A 19,973-nucleotide genomic window follows, 5' to 3' on the forward strand; every position below is an offset into this window, starting at 1 on the left:
ACCACAACGACTACAGAAATCGCCACGATTCACGATGGTAATAAAAAATTGTTCAGTGTATCCCGGGCTTTAGAACCGAATTATTAGCTATACACTTCTTTTTGCAAAAAAATAGGATGTTTTTTCAAGCCTTGAATTGAATGCAAAAAGCAGCCGCCATCACCACTGACTTTCATTGTATCTTTTTTATACAATGAAAGTTGAATTGAGACGGGAAAACTTTTTCCATTTCTTCCTTAATTTCTCTTTCTATCTCTCAGACCACTGTGTCCTTGAAAGCAAACACGTCCATCATTTCTTCCATCGATTATTTCTACCTGTTGGGCTTCATTTCCTCTCTGACACACAGTGTTGCACAAAATATTTGCGCACACACACACTCACTCACATAAGGTCAAATGCACACTTAGATGTATGTGTAGGTCTTGCTGCTTTTTTGTCTGAAATGCTACATTCTCAGAATTTGACTTCATCTAGATTAAGTTCAGCAGATTGTCAATGACCTAAATGTTTCAATAACAGAAAATGCATGCTTGATAAATTGGCAGTGGATCGGACTGTGAACAGAAATGTTTTATGTTATTAGAGTTAAATCAGACCAGTAATTCTTAAAGCCTGTGTTAAACGCATCATCAGCGCATTTATATTTCTTAACTAACCAGAAAATTCTGAGACAATGCTCTTCTAGCAGGATTATTAACATGATATTTTATAATGTATGCTTTTATAAGACAACGGCAAATAATGGATATGTTTGGCTTGAGGCTATCATGTAAAGATAAAGCACACATATAGTACGAACCACTTATGCATGCACTGTTTAACAGACGTCTAATTTTGGGCAGTCAGTGAAAATAATATATAAAAATAGTCTCTGGTATTTCCAGAATGTTTCTGTAAAGTTTTAGCTCAAAATACACCACAGATCTTTCATTATATGAACATGGCCATTTTTGGCTGCAATCAAAAATGTGCTGTTTTTGTTTGTGTTTTTTTAAATGCAAAGAAAGCTTTTGTCTCCCTCCCCATATGCAAAGTAGGGGGTAGAGCGCTTACACATGTGCTACATCAAAACATGTGTCTCTGGCAGAAGTAGGGATGCACGATAAATGATGATATACACTATTAATACCTTGCCGATAACTGATCCAAAAAATATTATTCACAGCTATTTCATGTACTACGGCTTTTGATCAGTAAGTCCTTATCGATCTGAAATCACTGTTAGTTTGAGTAACATGCATTTGAAAAAGCAACACTCGTCAAACTTAATCATTATAAATATCCTTTATTATCATGAAAGTACTTGAAAAGGTTTGAAGAACACCAATATAAATATATCCTTAAGCCATTTCCTGGAGCTGCGTGTGTATGGTCCTTCTTCTGTGGCGTATATTGAGTTTCAGCATGAGAGCGCCCTCTGGCTTTTAGATGTAGTGGCATTTTATCGCAATTCGTTGAGAAGCATAGCAAGCATCAGGCCAATTTATCGGTCCATCCCTAGACAGAAGGTTGAACTATCCGCTCATAACGCGGAGTCTGTGAGTGGTCATGGGTGGGGCGTAATCAATGTGACATCACATTGATAGGGGATCCCAAACAGCCTGTTTTGTGACTGTTGCGGTTTAAAGGAGATTACACAAAGCAGTTCTTCCAGAAAAACGCGAGTTTTTTTGTGATTGTTGCGGGCAAAAATCTTTGATCTTGCAACACGTTTTCTTTAAAAATGCGATGGAATATGCAGGATATTTATGCAATTTTATGCAATGAAATTTCGGGAACTTGCAAAAACTCTGTGAACTTGCAAGAACTGCTTGCAGCTTTTGCAGCGTTTCATTGATGTTCATATCGCGTAATTACGTCACTTCGTAACATTCTCATGACAACAGGGGACATGGCTGCGCATATGTGAAGTAAATGCAACATTTTTCAACTTTCTGCTAAGATATATAAGACTTTTTGCTATGAAAATGCGAGGATTATGAAATCATGCAAGCCCCGCAAATTTTGCGAGCAGAAATCTGCAATTTATGCGGCAAAAGTGCAGCGTATTTAAAAAAATGCGGCCCTTACATAAATATTCGGACTTTGGCTGATTGTGCAATTAATCATGCGATCGCATAATCGCGTTTTTTTTTTTTTTTTTTTGGAGGGACTGACAAAGAAGTATAGATGAATTTATATAATTACGGGATGTTTCTGCACACACACACTGGCGACTCATTTTCTGATAGAAACACACAAAGTGCATTTTCTGGAATAGGGGGACTTTAATAGAATAAAAATAAAATAAAAAGTTATTAAAAGTTATTTTGGCAAAAATGACAATGTAAACTGCCACTTTCTTGTCCTCCAATTGCTTGCTGGGACAGCTCTTAAACTATCTGAAACAACTTTGAAGAAATAAAGTAAAGTTAGCTTAAGGCACTAATAAATTATCCTTAAGATTTTTGTTTAATTAGAGTATTACATTTGCCAAAATACATAATTGGCTTTGGCAACAAAATAAATTCACTTTCGGCAAGTAAACTTTATAATTAAATTTCTGAAGTAAACTTTATAAAGGAAGACATTTTTTAAAATAATAAAATGAGGGTATCCTGCATACTTCTTTCAAATGCATAGCCCGCTGTTAACGTATTTAATGAAAGCACCTTTGTCATCAGAAACTTTACCTGATGAACTGATTTAAAGCATCACCAGGACTCGTTCAGATGACCCCAAATGTCTGCCAAGAAATGGAAGAATAATTTAATAGCTAAAGATTCATGAGCAGAGTCTGGTACCGCACCAGAACGACTTTACTTCGGACGACTTAGCCATGCATCTCTTTTCACTCTTCCTGTGTTTGTGATCTGACAGATGAGGGCAATTTTAATTGCCTGAATGTATAGCATCTAATTAGCATGTGACATGCAGATTATTATTATTATTATTAGTTAGATGACGCTAATTTTGTGCAAGATAACATCAAACTCTGCCATAAAATATACATGCGAACTGTGTTGTCTTTCAGAAGATGTCTTGTATCTCAATGGAAAACAATTTCACAAGCTGTGCGGCAGACTGCATAGCAAGGTGCTTTTATTTCACGGTCAAAGGAAAACCCAGTAATTACGCTGAGAGGGAATAATTATAAAGGCTCCGTTTCTATTTCCTGCTGCTTTCACATTGGTAGTTAATAGCGAGTTACCTCGATTTGTCATGTACTATGCAGAGTTTTCAGATGGCACCCAGCTAAGACTTGCAGAAGGTCTAAAAGTAGTTTTAACTAGAAATGTATGCGATTTTTTTCTTTCTACACAGATAAAGATATTCAAAAATAGTCCCTAGCTGTGACTGGGGTGGTACCCTTTCATAAGTCATCTTTGCACCTAAAAAAATCCTATTAGGTTGCGCAATTAATCGAAAAACTAATCGGAATTACAATAACGAGTGAAACATCTGCAAAAGCCTCAATTACAGCTGTCCATTTGTGCTCATTTCTGCAGTATGATTGGGCACTAAATACAGTGGTGAATCAGAGATTTTAAAGGGCACCTATTATGCAAAATCCACTTTGGACATGTGTGTTGGCAGTGTGTGAACAACCACTCTATGATAAAAAAAAAATCCACCTGCTTCTTGTTTTTTAATCATCATTAAACAAAAGCAGTCTCATTAGAGATGCCGTTTTTATTCTCTGATCAATGTGAGGTCACACTGGTAAAGCCCCGCCCACTTACAGTCCTGCATTACCATAGTTTCCACCCTCAGCTCTGTACTCTGTTCACTAGATACTATTGTCTCAGACTGTATAATCAGATCTATTTGAACTGTAAGCGTCCACTGTTTGTTTGTAAGGGAGGGAGGAGCTGTAGCTCATTTGCATTTAAAGGTATAGACATTGAAACAGCGCATTTTTGCTCCCACCCAAATAGGGGCATTTTGGATGTGCTATAATAAATGATCTGTTGGGATTTTGAGCTGAAACTTCACAGACACATTCTGGGCACACCTGACCGTGGGTTCACACCAGCCGCGTTTGAGGCATCAAATTCGCATCTACCGCGTCTAGTTTGACGCTTGAACATTTTGAGTTTACTCACTTCATTCGCGCATAAAATTCTAGTCATTGAGACATTCACGCGGGATTTTGCGTCATGGGAGTGGCTTCTGCGACTTGGCTCGCTTCCTGTAATCACATTAGAGCAAGCTCCTGATTGGTTAACGGATCCTTTTTTCCGCCGAAGTTCACATTTTTCAACTCGTGCATTTTCCGTGGCAACGCTCAATTTGCGCCATTAGCACGAACTAGACACGCGAATGAGGCGGAATCACGTGCACGTACCGCGCTAAATGCCTCAAAAAGGCATTTAAAACGCATCAGCGCGTCTTTACATTGACTTAACATTTTGATGTAGTCAAACATTGAATTAACATCAATCGCGCTTGACGCCTCTACCGCGGCTGGTCTGAACGCAGCATGAGTCTTATATTACATCTTGTAAAAAGGCCATAATAGGTGCCCTTTAAAATTAATATTTTGAAGTGTCCTTTAGCCATTCGTTTGGGATTTTTTACTAACTACATAACTTCCATAATTATTTGTTATTTACATTATATTATTTAGTTACATACATCTGCTACAGAGAAAGTTCTTAAGTTAAGCATTTTATAACTTTAATGTAAAATCTATTAATCAACAATAATCACAATTACAATATCAAGGCGAATAATCATCAATTATAATTTTTTGTCATAATTATGCAGCCCTATTCCTCAGATGCATATATGCACCAAAAAGTGCACATTAGTGTTAGGGTCTTTTGTTATTAGCCTATAGCCTGATTCATACATATTTTACGAGTAAGCTAATTCGTATTAATTCATACTAAGCGAAATGTATAAAAACAATTATTTATACAATTATTTTTAAATAAAAACAATAATGAAACCCCACCCTTGACCTCACAGAGCGAAAGCAAATCGTACAAAAACCTACGAATGTGGTCATAATACGATTTAGCCACCTCGTAAAATACTGTACGTACAAATTTCCATGGAATTGCATTAGCCTAGCACTGACCTCAAACCAGATTATAGAGCGTATGTACTAATATAGTAGCTTTTGTTCTCAAATCTTAAGTAGTCATGTTGCGACCTTCTCATAAAGCATGCACCCTTACTGAAGCATTTTGTAAAAAACATCATTGCATTGAAATGTGAAAAATCAAGACCACCTCTGAGATGCTAATACAAATTTTTGCTATGAACTTCACTAATGAGAATCCCCATGGACCTTCTTACGCTCACAGCCTCAGAATCTTAATGCTTTAGTTCTGTCTGTCAGACTCTTAAGAGAAGTGATGAGTGCCCACGTATTACATTATTCCCATCTAACCTCCAGAGATCCAACTCAGTGAATCTAGGCGCCTTCTATCCCACAACTCGACATATTTCATCAGAAAATGAGATTAGGGGGCTGAAAGGTAAGCAAGACTGCCACTGAGTAATCCCGATCTGGTCTTCTGGAACCACAGCAAAGGTTTCCCTGTAGGTTTCAGCGTGCATGAATAAAACATGAGTTGAGCTTAGGAAGCAACACCTCTGGCAGCTGGAAGGTTGCTTAAGGAGAAATGAATTGTCTTAATGCAGAAGATGAGTGATCTGGCATACCCTTGGTAATTTGTATGTGATTAAATCTAATTTATTATTGTTGTTAGTAGAGATGGCAATATAAGAAATATTAATATGTTTTATGATTTTGCCAGCTATATAAAATTAAGGCACATTGTGAATATAGACAGGATTTTTATGAGGTTTTTATGAGGTGGTTAAGTTTCCTATAGCAGCATCATTAAACTAGTTTTGCAATACTCCCATGTCTCAGTCTCAAATGAAAAGTATGTGAACAAAACCTTCATTATAGTTGGTAAGTTTAACTCGTTCCCATGAATCAGTTTGAACTACCTGATTCAATGAATCAATTCAAAACTCTTGATTCAATTTTTCTCTTGATTCATCATAGTCTCATAGTAATCATGAAGGTCTGTCCATCTGTTAGTCTGTCTATCCGTTTATCCATCTGTTTGTAAGTCCATATGTCTGTCTGTCTGTCTGTCTGTCTGTTTGTCAGTCCATATGTTTATAAATCTATTAATACGTCTATCCGTTTATCTGTCTGTTTGTCCGTCTGTATGCCTGTCTGTCCTTTTCCGTTTTTCTGTTTTTCGGTCCATCTGTCTGTCCGTCCGTCTTTCCGTTTATCTATCTGTTCCTCCATTCGTCTGTCTGTCTGTTCGTCTGTCCATCTATCCATTTATCTGTCTGCATGTCCCTCCATCCACTTTCTGTCTGTTTGTCTGTCCACCTGTCTGTCTATCTGCCTGCCTGTCTGTCTGTCCGTTTATTTGCTTGTCTGTCTGTCCGTCTGTCCATCTAAACATTTATCTGTCTGCTTGTCCCTTTGTTTGTCTCCCTGTCTGTCTATCCATCTGTCTGTCCGTCTGTCTATTCGTTTATCTATCTCTCTCCGTCCGTCCACCTGTCTTTCTGTTTATCCATGTGGTTGTCTGACCGTCTTTCCGTTTATCTGCATGTCTGTCTGTTCATCTGTTTGTCTGTCTGTCCATCTGTTTATTCATTTATCTATCTGTCCCTCCATCCATCTGTCTGTCTGTTTGTCTGTCCACCTTTCTGTCTATCTGCCCGCCTGTCTGTCCGTTTATCTGCATGTCTGTCTGTCTGTCTGTCTGTCCGTTCGTCCATCTAAATGTTTATTTGTCTGCCTGTCCGTTCGTCTGTCTGTCTGTCTATCCATCTGTCTGTCCGTCTGTCTATCCGTTTATCTATCTCTCTCCATCCATCCATCTGTCTTTCTGTCTATCCGCCTGTCTGTCTGTCCATCCATTTATCCATTTATTTATCTATCTGTCCCTCTGTCTATGTGTCTGTCTATTTGTCTTTCCACCTGTCTTTCTGTCTGCCTGTCTTATCCGTCCATCTATACATTTATCTGTCTGCCTGTCCGTCCGTTTGTCTGTCTGTCTGTCTATTCATCCACATATCCGCTTATCTATATTTCTCACTGTCCGTCCATCCATCTGTCTGTCCATCTGCCTTTCCGTTTATCTTTCTTTCCTCTGTCCATCTGTTTGTCCGTCCGTCCATCTATCCATTTATATTTTTGCATGTCTGTCTCTCCATCTGTCTGTCTCTCCATCTATCTGCCTGTCTGTCTGTCTGTCCGTCCGTCCATCTATATATGTATCTGTCTGCCTGTCTATCCATATGTCTGTCCATATGTTCGTTTATCTATCTGTCTCTCCATATATCTGTCTGTCTGTCTGTCTGTCTTTCTATCAGCCTGTCTGTCTGTCCGTCCATCTCTCCATTTATCTATATTTCTCTCCGTTCATCCATCTGTCTGTCTGTCTGTCTGTCTTTCCATCTGTCTGTCCATTTGCCTTTCCGTTTATCTATCTGTCCATCTGCTTGTCAGTCCGTCCATCTATCCATTTATATTTCTGCATGTTTGTCTATCCATCTGTCTGTCTGTCCATCCGTTAATCCATTTATCTATATGTCTATCCACCCATCTGTCAGTCTTTTTGTCTATCTGTCTATCTGCCTGTCTGCCCGTCCATCTATACATTCATCTGTCTGCCTGTCTGTCCGTTCATCTGTCTATCTATCCATCTGTCTGTCCATATGCTCGTTTATCTATCTGTCTCTCTGTCTGTTTGTCTTTCTATCAGCCTGTCTGTCTGTCTCTCTGTCTATATTTTCTAAGTAGGTAAATATTGCAATTTATTATGTATTATTTTTTATTTTAATTATTATATATATTTATATTTTCAAAACCAGGTTTTACTGTGTTTTACAATTTGTATACAGTCATATATTTGGGACTTTTAGTTTGGTTAGTTTTAGTTAGACTTTTTAGTTTGAATGAAGAAAAAATGATTCCTCTGGTTTATGCTTCAGAGTTGTATACTGAATTTTGTTAAAAGAATGAGAATTTTGAGTTGATCATTCTGCCCTGGTCATTTTTGAGTAATAACTGTACTTGTAAGGGTGCATGCCATGTTGTTGGAGTGGTTATTTGTGATGGATGTCATGACATCAGTGGCCCTACAGACGCGATGCTGTTTGTGTTCCTGGCCTCTGCTTGATGGATATCGCGAGTCTGCTTTGTTAATGGGAGCAAGTTTTCAGCTGGATGAATCATTGCCCGCTGTAAGTTTTCCTTTAGAATTCCGGTCCATAGCGAGGTGGATAAAGCAATCGGTATTCTCTGGAGGATTCGTATGACGCCCTGCAGATTTATCACATCAATACACAAACACTGCATCATTTTGTTTGTGTGTTTGTGACTTTAAATGAAGTCACCTATTTCAATGACACATTTGCGAACTAGTCAGGCAGATCAGCGGCCGTGATCTCTTACAAATTGACTTGCTGATGGGCAGATGATCATCGGTTTTGACCTTGAGTCACCATCCGAATTACTGATGAAAAACAATGTTTTTACATGCGTGGTATAAACAAGAACTTCTAAGGAGAAAACAGATGTCTGTTGCTCTGGTTCATAATTGCTCCGGGGATTTGTTGACTGCTGTATTTCACAAATACGGTACAATTTTATGTCCTATTTTTGAAAGCATTACAGGCTTGAATCTCATGTTTTTGTTCTGAGAACTATTAAACATTATAGATATCTAACAAAACATCTTTAACCTGTTATGAAAAGTAGCAGGTTGCAAATAACAAATTGGTAACTTTACCTAAAGTGAATTGATGAGGTGAAATTTCTTACAATTAAAAAACAGATTGGCCTATTCAGGTTTTCCTTTTTTTTTTTTTTTTGAAGATTTAGCACCTTCTTTTACTGACCATTTGTTAAAATGAAAAACATTTGTACCCAATTTCCAACTAATAAAACACTTGTAGATATGATATGTTGGTAAATGTATTTCCTCATAAGGCCTGTGAGAGTTGTCTGTAAAGGATCTGTATGAGGATGAGTGCTCAATAAAAGCCATCACTTCTGAAATAAGCTTCAAAAGGACTATGCTTTTTGACACTGAAAGGGCAGAGAGGAAGAGAAAGGGCCACGTTTCGTGTTTCAGCTTTGACTTTGTCCTTTAATGGTTCTTTGAAGCCTCATGTTTTGATTCATTATTATTAGATTGAATCCTACTTGAGATTCCACGAATCTCTGAAAGTCACCTTACAATCTGATGATGTGCGGTGTTTCAAAGTCAACATGAAATTGCATTTGCAAACCTTTTTAATTAAAGTGAAACATATTCAGCAATAAAAGAATGAAAAATAAAGGCCAAGATTTTATTGGCCAGTTTTTGGCGTAAAGGGGTTAAAAATAAGAGTGGTTGGTGTCATCTGTTTAGCTGTCTGTCAGTCTATCCATCTCTCTGTTTACTTGTCTGTCTGTCTATCTGTCTATTTGTCTGTCTGTCTGTCTATCCGTCCGTCTGTCTGTCTGTCTGTTTATTTATCTGTCTTTCTGTCTGTCAGTCTGTCTATCTGTCTGTCTGTCAGTCTATCCATCTATTATCTATCTGTCTGTTTATCTGTCTGTCTGTCTGTTTGTTTGTCTGCCTGTCTGTCTGTCTGTCTATCCATCTGTCTGTCTGTTTATCTGTTTGTCTGTCTGTCAGTTTATCCATCTGTCTGTTTATTGCTCTGTCTGTCTATCTGTCTGTCTGCCTATCTGCCTAATTGTCTGTCTGTCTGTCTGTTTATGCGTCTGTCTGTCTGTCTGTCTGTCTGTCTGTCTGTTTATCCGTCTTTCTTTTTATTTATCTGCCTGCCTGTCTATCCATCTGTCTGTCTGTCAGTCTATCCATCTGTCTGTTTATTTATCTGTCTGTCTGTCTATCTACCCATCTGTCTGTTTGTCTGTCTGTCAGTCTATCCATCTGTCTGTTTATTGCTCTGTCTGTCTATCTGTCTGTCTGTCTGCCTATCTGGCTAATTGTCTGTCTGTCTGTCTGTTTATCCGTCTGTCTGTCTGTCTGTCTGTCTGTCTGTTTATCTGTCTTTCTTTTTATTTATCTGCCTGCCTGTCTATCCATCTGTGTGTCTGTCAGTCTATCCATCTGTTATTCATCTGTCTGTTTATCTGTCTGTTTGTGTTTCTATATCTGTCTGTCTTTTATCTGTCTGTCTGTCTGTCTGTCTTTCTGTCTGTCTGTCTGTCTATCCATCTGTCTGTTAATTTGTCTGCCTGCCTGTCTGTCTGTCTGTCTGTCTGTCTGTCTGTCTATCCATCTTTCTGTATGTTTATTTGTATGTCTGTCTGGCTGGCTGGCTGCTTGTCTATCCATCTGTTTGTTTATTTGTTTGTCCGTCTATCTGTCTGTCTGTCTGTCAGTCTATCTGTTTGTTTGTTTGTTTGTTTGTCTGTCTGTCTGTTTGTCTGTCTATATGTCTGTCTGTCTGTCTGTCTTCTTATCTGTCTGTCTGTCTGTCTATCCATCTGTCTGTGTATTTGTCTGTCTGTTTATCTATCCAGCTTTCTGTCCGTATGTTTATTTGTCTGTTTGTCTATCCATCTTTCTGTCTATCTGTCTGTCTGTTTGTCTGTTAGTCTATCCATCTGTAATCCATCTGTCTGTTTGTTTGTCTGTCTGTCTGTCTGTCTGGCTTTCTTTATGTCTGTCTGTCTGTCTGTCTGTCTGTCTGTCTGTCTATCCATGTCTGTTTATTTGTCTGTCTGTCTGTCTGACTATCCATGTTTGTCTGTCTGTACGTTTTTCTGTCTGTCTGTCCGTTTGTCTATCTGTTCGTCTGTCTGTCTGTCTGTTTATTTGTCTGTTTGTTTGTCTGTCTGTCTGTCTATCCATCTTTATGTCCATCTGTCTGTCTGTTTATCTGTCTGTTTGTCAGTCTATCCATCTGTCTGTTTATTTGTCTTTTTGTCTATCCATCTGTCTGTCTATCCATGTCTGTTTATTTGTTTGTCTGTCTGTCTATCCATGTCTGCTTATTTGTCTGTCTGTCTGTCTATCCATCTCTGTCTGTTTATTTGTCTGTCTGTCTGTCTGTACGTTTTTCTGTCTGTCTGTCCATTTGTCTATCTGTTCGTCTATTTGTCTGTCTGTTCATCTGTTTATCTGTCTGTCTTTCAGTCTATCAATCTGTCTGTTTATTTGTCTGTCAGTCCATCTATCTATCTGTCTGTCTGTCTGTCTATCTGTCTGTCTGTTTATTTGTCTGTCTGTCCGTCCGTCTATCTATCGGTCTCTCTATCAGTTTGTCTGTCAGTCCGTCCGTTTATTTGTCTGTCAGTCTCTATAGGTAAATGAATGAAAAATAAAGGCCAAGATTTTATTGGCCAGGTCGTTGGCGTGAAGGGATTAAAATATTAGAGTGCTTGGTGATGTCATCAAAAAGAAAAGTTTGACAGTTTTAGGTAAAGAAGGCAAAATATCTTTATTGCGAAGATTTCTTTTCCCTTTCAGTATTATGCAAAGTAGCGCAGCATGAAATAAAAGAAAACTTTACATTTTGCCTGGATATCATTGGCACTCGGCTGAGCAGGCTCGCGGGGCGTCTCTGCGGAGTCATATTCGACGGGGGCGTGATCCGTTCCTCATAATTACACCTCTTAATACTGCATCTTCTGGAGGGAGAAGAACGGGATTTCCGAGTCATTCTTCATGATTAATGCAGGTGCGCATGAGAGGCCTTTCGGGAACGACCGGAGAATAATTACTGTAAAGTATAATGACGTGAAAAAGCTTGCGCTATTCTGACACCCTCCAAACTACATAAGCTGCAAAAGAGCAATTAGACTACACAAGGCCACGTAGAGGATCTATCATTTGGGTTGACTGTTTCTCTCTGGCAACAAAGGATGGGAGTAAAGGGAAATTTGTGGATCCATAATTGGAGCAATTTCAAGGCTGAATCACACCCAGAGGGTTAGTTGTAAAAAAGGAGTCTTATTAATATCCTCATTTGTGGACTTGAGGTGTGTAACTTGTGTGAATACGAGGGCCAACATTGCCGTTCTTTAGCAGGTGTATTACAGCCAATGATTAAAAGGCAAACTTTTATATTCTGGGAAGGAAATGTTTGTACTTGCAAAACTTTGGGAATAATGGGTGGTTTCCAGGGCATTGCTGAGGGTTTTTAGGTGTTTTTTGTATGCTGCTATTAGGCAGTCTAAAGTGTTTTAGCCTGCTCTCCATTTCCAAATGTGTGGGTCTGAATCATTTGCATTAAGTGTATTTTCAATTTGATTTTGTTTGGTGTGTTTATCATCAGTATTTCCATATAATGATATAAACATGGACGCCTTCTTGTTCGTTTCGGGAAGAACTGATCAATGATTCATCAAATGACTAAACAAATAGGCGCCTTCAAATGTACTGTATGTCGTTGGAGACTGGACAAGTAAATGCAGTGAGGTTGGTGTTCATTTTAAACTCAATTAGGTTTGAACTCTGATGTTCAGATCTATAATTATGATGGATTCACAACACCTGGTTCTTGGACCATATGTGTGAATTCAACTGTTTCTTATTATTTTATGACAAAACTGTTGGATTGGCCTCTGATCTTTGTGTCTTTGGTAAAGGTCAGCAGCAGTGTTATGCAGAGGACTTTACACTTCAGTGAACTGTGTTCTTCACACACTTACTGTACTGTATTGTGCTATAGAGGTGCTATACAGGTCACACTTAAGAGGATCTTTACACTCCACTAAACTATCTATATATATTTCTCACTCTGTCTGTGTGTCGGCTTATCTACAAAATCTATCTGTCTGTATGCAATATCTATTCCTCTGTATGTCTGTCTGCCTGTCTGTCTACAGTTTCTGTCTGCCTATTATTAATATCTCTCTCTGTATGTCTGTCTGTCTGTCTGTCTGTCTGTCTGTCTGTCTGTCTACAATGTCTATCTCTTTTTTCTGTCTGTCTATCTGTCTCTCTGTCTATTATTGTATGTCTGTTTGTTTGTTTGTCTGTCTGTCTGTCTGTCTGTCTACAATATCTATATCTCTTGTTTGTCACTTTGTCTATTATTGTCTGCTGTCTACAATATCTGTCTATCTGTTTGTCTGTTTAGTCTGTCTATTATTATTTGTCTGTCTATCTGTCTGTCTGTCTGCCTGTCTGTCTATGTACAATATCTATATGTGTTTGTCTGCCTGTCTGTCTACAGTGTCTGTCTGTATATTATTTTCTATCTGTCTGTCAGTCTATATCTCTCTCTCTCTCTCTCTCTGTCTGTCTGCAATATATATCTCTCTGTCTGGCTGTCTCTCTGTCTATTATTGTCTGTCTGTCTGTCTATCTATCTGTCTATCTGTCTTTCTATCTGTCTTTCTATTTTTATCTTTTTGTTTATCTGTATGTCTGTATGTCTGTCTGTCTGTCTGTCTGTCTGTCTATCTCTCTACAGTATCTTTCCATCTTTTTGTTTATCTGTCTATCTGTCTGTCTCTCTGTCTCTTTACAGTATCTTTTTATCTTCTTGTTTGTTTGTCTGTCTGTCTGTCTTTCTGTCTCGCTACAGTATCTTTTTATATTTTTGTTAATCTATCTGTCTGTCTGTCTCTCTACAGTATCTTTCTATCTTTTTGTTTATCTGTCTATCTGTCTGTCTGTCTGTCTCTCTACAATATCTTTCTATCTTTTTGTTTATCTGTCTATCTGTCTGTCTGTCTGTCTCTCTACAATATCTTTCTATCTTTTTGTTTATCTGTCTGTCTGTCTGTCTCTCTACAGTATCTTTCTATCTTTTTGTTTATCTGTCTATCTGTCTGTCTGTCTGTCTCTCTACAGTATCTTTCTATCTTTTTGTTTATCTGTCTATCTGTCTGTCTGTCTGTCTCTCTACAATATCTTTCTATCTTTTTGTTTATCTGTCTGTCTGTCTGTCTGTCTGTCTCTCTACAGTATCTTTCCATCTTTTTGTTTATCTGTCTATCTGTCTGTCTCTCCGTCTCTTTACAGTATCTTTTTATATTCTTGTTTGTCTGTCTGTCTGTCTGTCTGTCTTTCTGTCTCTCTACAGGATCTTTTTATATTTTTGTTAATCTATCTGTCTGTCTGTCTGTTTGTCTATCTCTCTACAGTATCTTTCTGTCTTTTTGTTTATCTGTCTAACTGTCTGTTTGTCTCTCTCTCTCTACAGTATCTTTCTATCTTTTTGTTTATTTGTCTGTTTATCTGTCTGTCTGTCTGTCTGTCTGTCTCTCTGTCTGTTTCTCTACAGTATCTTTCTATCTTTTTGTTTATCTGTCTATCTGTCTGTCTATCTCTCTACAGTATCTTTCTATCTGTCTGTCTGTCTGTCTGTCTATCCATCTACAGTATCTTTCTATCTTTTTGTTTACATGTCTGTCTGTCTGTCTGTCTATCTCTCTATAGTATCTTTCTGTCTTTTTGTTTATCTGTCTAACTGTCTGTTTGTCTGTCTCTCTACAGTATCTTTCTATATTTTTGTTTATTTGTCTGTCTATCTGTCTGTCTGTTTGTCTATCTCTCTACAGTATCTTTCTATCTTTTTGTTTATCTGTCTGTCTGTCTGTCTGTCTGTCTTTCTATCTCTCTACAGTATCTTTCTATGTTTTTGTTTATCTGTCTGTCTGTCTGTCTGTCTGTCTATCTCTTTACAGTATCTTTCTATCTGTCTGTCTGTCTATCTATCTACAGTATCTTTCTATCTTTTTGTTTATCTGTCTGTCTGTCTGTCTGTCTGTCTGCCCGCCCGCCTGCCTGTCTATTATTATCTCACTATCTGTCTATTTTTCTATATATATATATATATATATATATATATATATATATATATATATATATATATATATATATATATATATATATATATATATATAGATTGTCTATCTACAGTATCTGTCTGTCTATGAGATGCATTTTAGCCAATACTGAAGGAGTTCACATCTATTCAGGGCTCTTATTGGCTGCTTTTTCTTCAATATTTAGTCCAAGTGATCCATTTCATAAATATTTCTTAAATACAATTTTTGTTTTCTACTAAACTAAATGAGTATATATTTATTAAATTCTACATCAAAAAAAAAAATGTGTGTGTGTATCTTCAGACGTTTGTCTGTACACAGAGAAATGGAGTTGTATTTAATATTAATATCACCTCTGGTACTACTAAACTTTCCTTTGAATTTAGTTATTTACTTTTCTTCTTTTTTATGGGTCTTACACAGTCAGTCAGGCTTGGTAAAATGCATTAAGTTTTGTTGTTCGTGATAAAAAGCTTCAGGCTCAAGTGCTTGAATTACAAAGAGCATAACAGATTTGAATTCTGTCCTGGCCGCCTCTATTATGCTCTTGTGTCTGGTCTCGTCGCCTTCCTCGTGTTGGTCCAATTCACCTCAATGCAGCAGTGTCCAAAATAGAAACTGGTTCAGGCGGAATGTGCAGTGGGAACGCTGGAATTTATAATTCCTGCTGAGACTTTTCTATCCTTTTGCACTCTTCGGTCCTGAGCAACAATGCTTTCTAAATCACACAGTCACCTATCATACAGCGGTATAAACAGTGAAGTACTGCTGAAAAATAGCTTGGCTTGAGAAAAATATCTTTCAGGCCATACTGGCTGGTCAAGGAATAAGTGTTAAAAGGCCAAAGTTCTGATCAAGGTTTGAGAGAGGTTTTATATTCATTTTTATTCTCAAACACGAAAAAGTCCCATGGCTTTTGTCCTCTGCAAAAGAAAACTCTCGAAGGATATTAATACTTGATTTCTTCACATGAGTTCTCCTATAAAATGTGATGAATAAATCAGGCTTGAATTTAATGAGGGAAGTTTAGATTTGCTCTTAGTAAGACCTTATTTTTTTGATCATTCGAAGACCTTTTTTGTGCCGCTGTGTGCTAGACGTGTGTGTGTGTGTGTGTGTGTGTGTGTGTGTGTGTGTGTGTGTGTGTGTGTGTGTGTGTGTGTGTGTGTGTGTGTGTGTGTGTGTGTGTGTGTGTGTGTGTGTGTGTGTGTACTACATGTGTGAGGTTTTCTGAAGAACCAATTAAATTGTTCACTTTTACCAAAACAGCTGGTTGCAAACAATTATACTTAACACACAAAGTTTTTTCATTTGTCTGACCCAGGAAATGCTCTATAATTTTTAAACAGTAGGATTCCACTAAAAAACAAGAATTCATATTTCTGTACATATAAAACACTGAATTTAAAGGGCCCCTAGGTGTTTTTAGCAATATAAACCTAGTCTCTGGTATCCATGGAATGTGTCTGTAAAGTTTCAGCTCAAAATACATCACAGATTCATTTCATTATACAATGTTGAACATGGCCATTTGTGGCTGCAATGAAAAACATGCTGTTTTTGTGTGTGTATCTCTTGAAATGCAAGGAAAGAGAGCGCTTACACATGTGCTTAGGAATGCATCATAACATGTGTCTCTGGCAGAAGGTTAAACTACCATAACAATCATAATCAAGGATTATTAGGAACACCATACTAATACTGTGTTTGACCCCCTTTCACCTTCAGAACTGCCTTAAATCTATGTGGTATTGATTTAACAAGGTGCTGAAAGCATTATTTAGAAATGTTGGCCCATATTTATAGGATAGCATCTTGCAGTTGATGGAGATTTGTGGGATGCACATCCAGGGCACAAAGCTCCCGTTTCACCACATCCCAAAGATGCTCTATTGGGTTGAGATCTGGTGACTGTGGGGGCCATTTTAGTACAGTGAACTCATTGTCATGTTCAAGAAACCAATTTGAAATGATTCGAGCTTTGTGACATGGTGCATTATCCTGCTGGAAGTAGTCATCAGAGGATGAGTACATGGTGGTCATAAAGGGATGGACATAGTCAGAAACAATGCTCAGGTAGGGTGTGGCATTTAAACAATGCCCAATTGGCACTAAGGGGCCTAAAGTGTGCCAAGAAAACATCCCCCACACCATTATACCACCACCACCAGCCTGCACAATGGTAACAAGGCATGATGGATCCATGTTCTCATTCTGTTTACGCCAAATTCTGATTCTACCATCTGAATGTCTCAACAGAAATCAGACCAGGCTACATTTTCCCAGTCTTCAACTGTACAATTTTGGTGAGCTTGTGCAAATTGTAGCCTCTTTTTCCTATTTGTAGTGGAGATGAGTGGTACCCGGTGGGGTCTTCTGCTGTTGTAGCCCATGCCCCTCAAGGTTGTGCGTGTTGTGGCTTCACAAATGCTTTGCTGCATACCTCTGTTGTAATGAGTGTTTTTTTCAGTCAAAGTTGCTCTTCTATCAGCTTAAATCAGTCGGCTCATTCTCCTCTGACCTCTAGCATCAACAAGGCATTTTCGCCCACAGGACTGCCACATACTGGATGTTTTTCCCTTTTCACACCATTCTTTGTAAACCCTAGAAATGGTTGTGCGTGAAAATCCCAGTAATGGCACCAACAACCATGCCACGCTCAAAATAGCTTAAATCTCCTTTCTTTCCCATTCTGACATTCAGTTTTGGAGTTCAGAAGATTGTCTTGACCAGAACCACACCCCTAAATGCATTAAAGCAAATGCCATGTGATTCTTTGATTAGATAATTGCATTAATGATACATTTCTTTGGGGTGGTTTCCTGGACGGGGATTAGCTTAAGCCAGGACTAGGGCTTAGTTTAATTAGGAAAAATAACTAGTTTAAACAAACATGCCTTACTAAAAACACATTTTGAGCCAAAACAAAGGGCACTGATGTATTTAAAATATGTCAGTGCACATTGTTTTCAGTTTGGACAGCTCTTACATTTATTTTAATCTAGGACTAGTCTTATCCCTGTCCGGGAAACCGCCCCTTTATCTGGTATTAAAGAAATGTCAACTGGTTGCTATTTCAGAATCTTAGCTGTAAATCAGTTTTTTATAAAGAGTTATGCTACATTGGGAATATCCCAGTTTAAATCTGTCCAACCTCCATGCATTCCAGTTAATCACACACATTTCCTATTTGAATTTAATAACAAAACTTAAAGAAGATGCTTCAAGATCTTTTCATGCTGTGAAGTAAATAGGTCAGTTGTTCTCAAACTGGGATGGAGGATTGAAGGGGGCATTTTGCTTGGGGGGGCACGAGATATTGCCAGGGGGGGGCAGTTTTCTGACATTTGTCATACATTCTGTGTATTTAAACCTCAGTTAAATAAGGCTGCTAAGCAACAGCACTACACTGTAGCATTTGATATGTTTTATTTAATTGTAATTTTGAGATCGTTTCATGTTATAATTTTTTTTCTTTGGAGGGGCTAAGGGGTGCACCCTACAAAGGGGGACGCACACCGAAAAGTTGAGAACCACTGATCTAGGGCATTAGATGTGACTCCCTGAGGTCAAGGTTGATCGATCTGCCCTGAGTTTCCACACATTTTCCAAGTTCCAAATTCGGAAATGTCTCGAAGGCGGCATTAATATTTAGACAGGATGCTCATTTGACAAACTGAATACTGTGTAACAGGGCAGTACACGTTTTGAAACACATGGATGGTCAACAGCTGCATCTTGAGGAGTTTGATGAAGTGCCAACAGGTGAAGACACTTTACGCTTCAAGTGTGTGGAAATGAGATTAGATGCACTCGGTTCAGGAGAAAGCTGCACATACTGGCATGTACTATCTGAAATTGGTCTAAATTGTTGCCTTAGTTGCTTTAGTCTCCAGGTTTTAATGTGTAGTATTTTGACAAGGTTCCTTTTCACCTAACAAGCTTTTTCTCTTGTAACCCCCATGTCAGATTGTCATAAAAAAGTTTTTTTCTTCTGTTACGAACATCTACCTGTCAAATGTGCCATGTGTCTCAACATCACTTTGAGTGCATGTGGTGATCTACGAGTTCTTTTTATCATCTACATTTTTCGTCACTCCAAAAACTGACTTCCTCTGATGCTTGCCGAGTCACGACCTTAAGGGCGTTATTGCAAACGGTAGTTTGCTTAAGTTTAAGCGCATCTCTTCTGCCCCCTATAGGTGAACTGGTGTCTCGCGCCATGCATCACCTCCAGCCTCTTCACATCATGAACCCCAGCAACGGTACACCAGTACACCAGAACCGCACTGGGATGGTACACTGGGAACCGGAGGCCCTCTACACGCTCTGCTACTTCATGCACTGTCCTCAGATGGAGTGGGAAAACCCGAATGTAGAACCATCAAAAATCACCCTGCATACTGAGAGGTGAGAGCGAATGGTACTGTATATATACTATACAAAATAATGCACTACATGTCATTCTACAACTAAGCTAACCTAATCTTTTGTGGTTTTAAGTCAAGGTTTTAAAAAATCGAGGTGAGCCAGGTGTATTTGTACATGTAGCTCAATTTATAGACCATTGCATTTGCAGCACAATGGTCATGGGTTTGACACACATACTGATAAAATGTATGAATTGTAATGCATTGTAAGTCGCTTTGGATAAAAGCGCCACCCAATGCATAAATGTTTATATAATACATTAGGCTGATCCAGAGCTTGGGTCTTGCAATTGAAAATGCATGGTCACGTCTGTATTTTAGTCTGGATGTTTGGATCCAAAACATTTTTGCAACATGTTGGCAGGTTTTGCACAGACTAACACTGCTTAAATTATCTTCCAAAACAATTTCCCCAAGGGTTTTTCAGTAACAAAAAGGGTACTTTGGTCGGACCTCTTGGCTCTTGTTGAAAAGCAACATTACGAAGCACCATTGGATTAAAAACACCCAGCAAGCAATCTTGGCTAAAACGAGGATAAGTTTGGGCTGCCAGTGAAAGTCTAGACGTATAACCCGTATAACCCAAAAATAGACGATGAGTATACTTTTAGAACTAGAAGAAATAAAAGCAAACACTTGTTGACTTTGTTTACATGATGGAATATTGTACATCTACAAGTTATTTTGGGAAAACGGCATGTAACCAAATTCAAGGTTAGAAGTGGGTTACTCATAGCTGGACTATATTAAGTCTATTAGCT

At 38.3% G+C, this 19,973-nt stretch overlaps 1 protein-coding gene across 3 annotated transcripts in view; it reads left to right on the plus strand.

Annotated features, from left to right (window-relative positions):
* Nucleotides 1-19,973, plus strand: part of btbd11a (BTB (POZ) domain containing 11a) — a 200,706-nt gene that overhangs the window by 132,818 nt on the left and 47,915 nt on the right. For all 3 annotated transcript variants that reach the window (XM_055190867.2, XM_055190868.2, XM_055190869.2), the window contains exon 3: nt 18,985-19,192. In XM_055190867.2, the coding sequence (XP_055046842.1) occupies nt 18,985-19,192 (208 nt within the window). The remainder of the gene's footprint in view (nt 1-18,984; nt 19,193-19,973) is intronic.

The sequence above is a fragment of the Misgurnus anguillicaudatus genome, chromosome 1 (genome assembly GCF_027580225.2).
Source record: "Misgurnus anguillicaudatus chromosome 1, ASM2758022v2, whole genome shotgun sequence".
Lineage (NCBI taxonomy): Eukaryota > Metazoa > Chordata > Actinopteri > Cypriniformes > Cobitidae > Misgurnus > Misgurnus anguillicaudatus.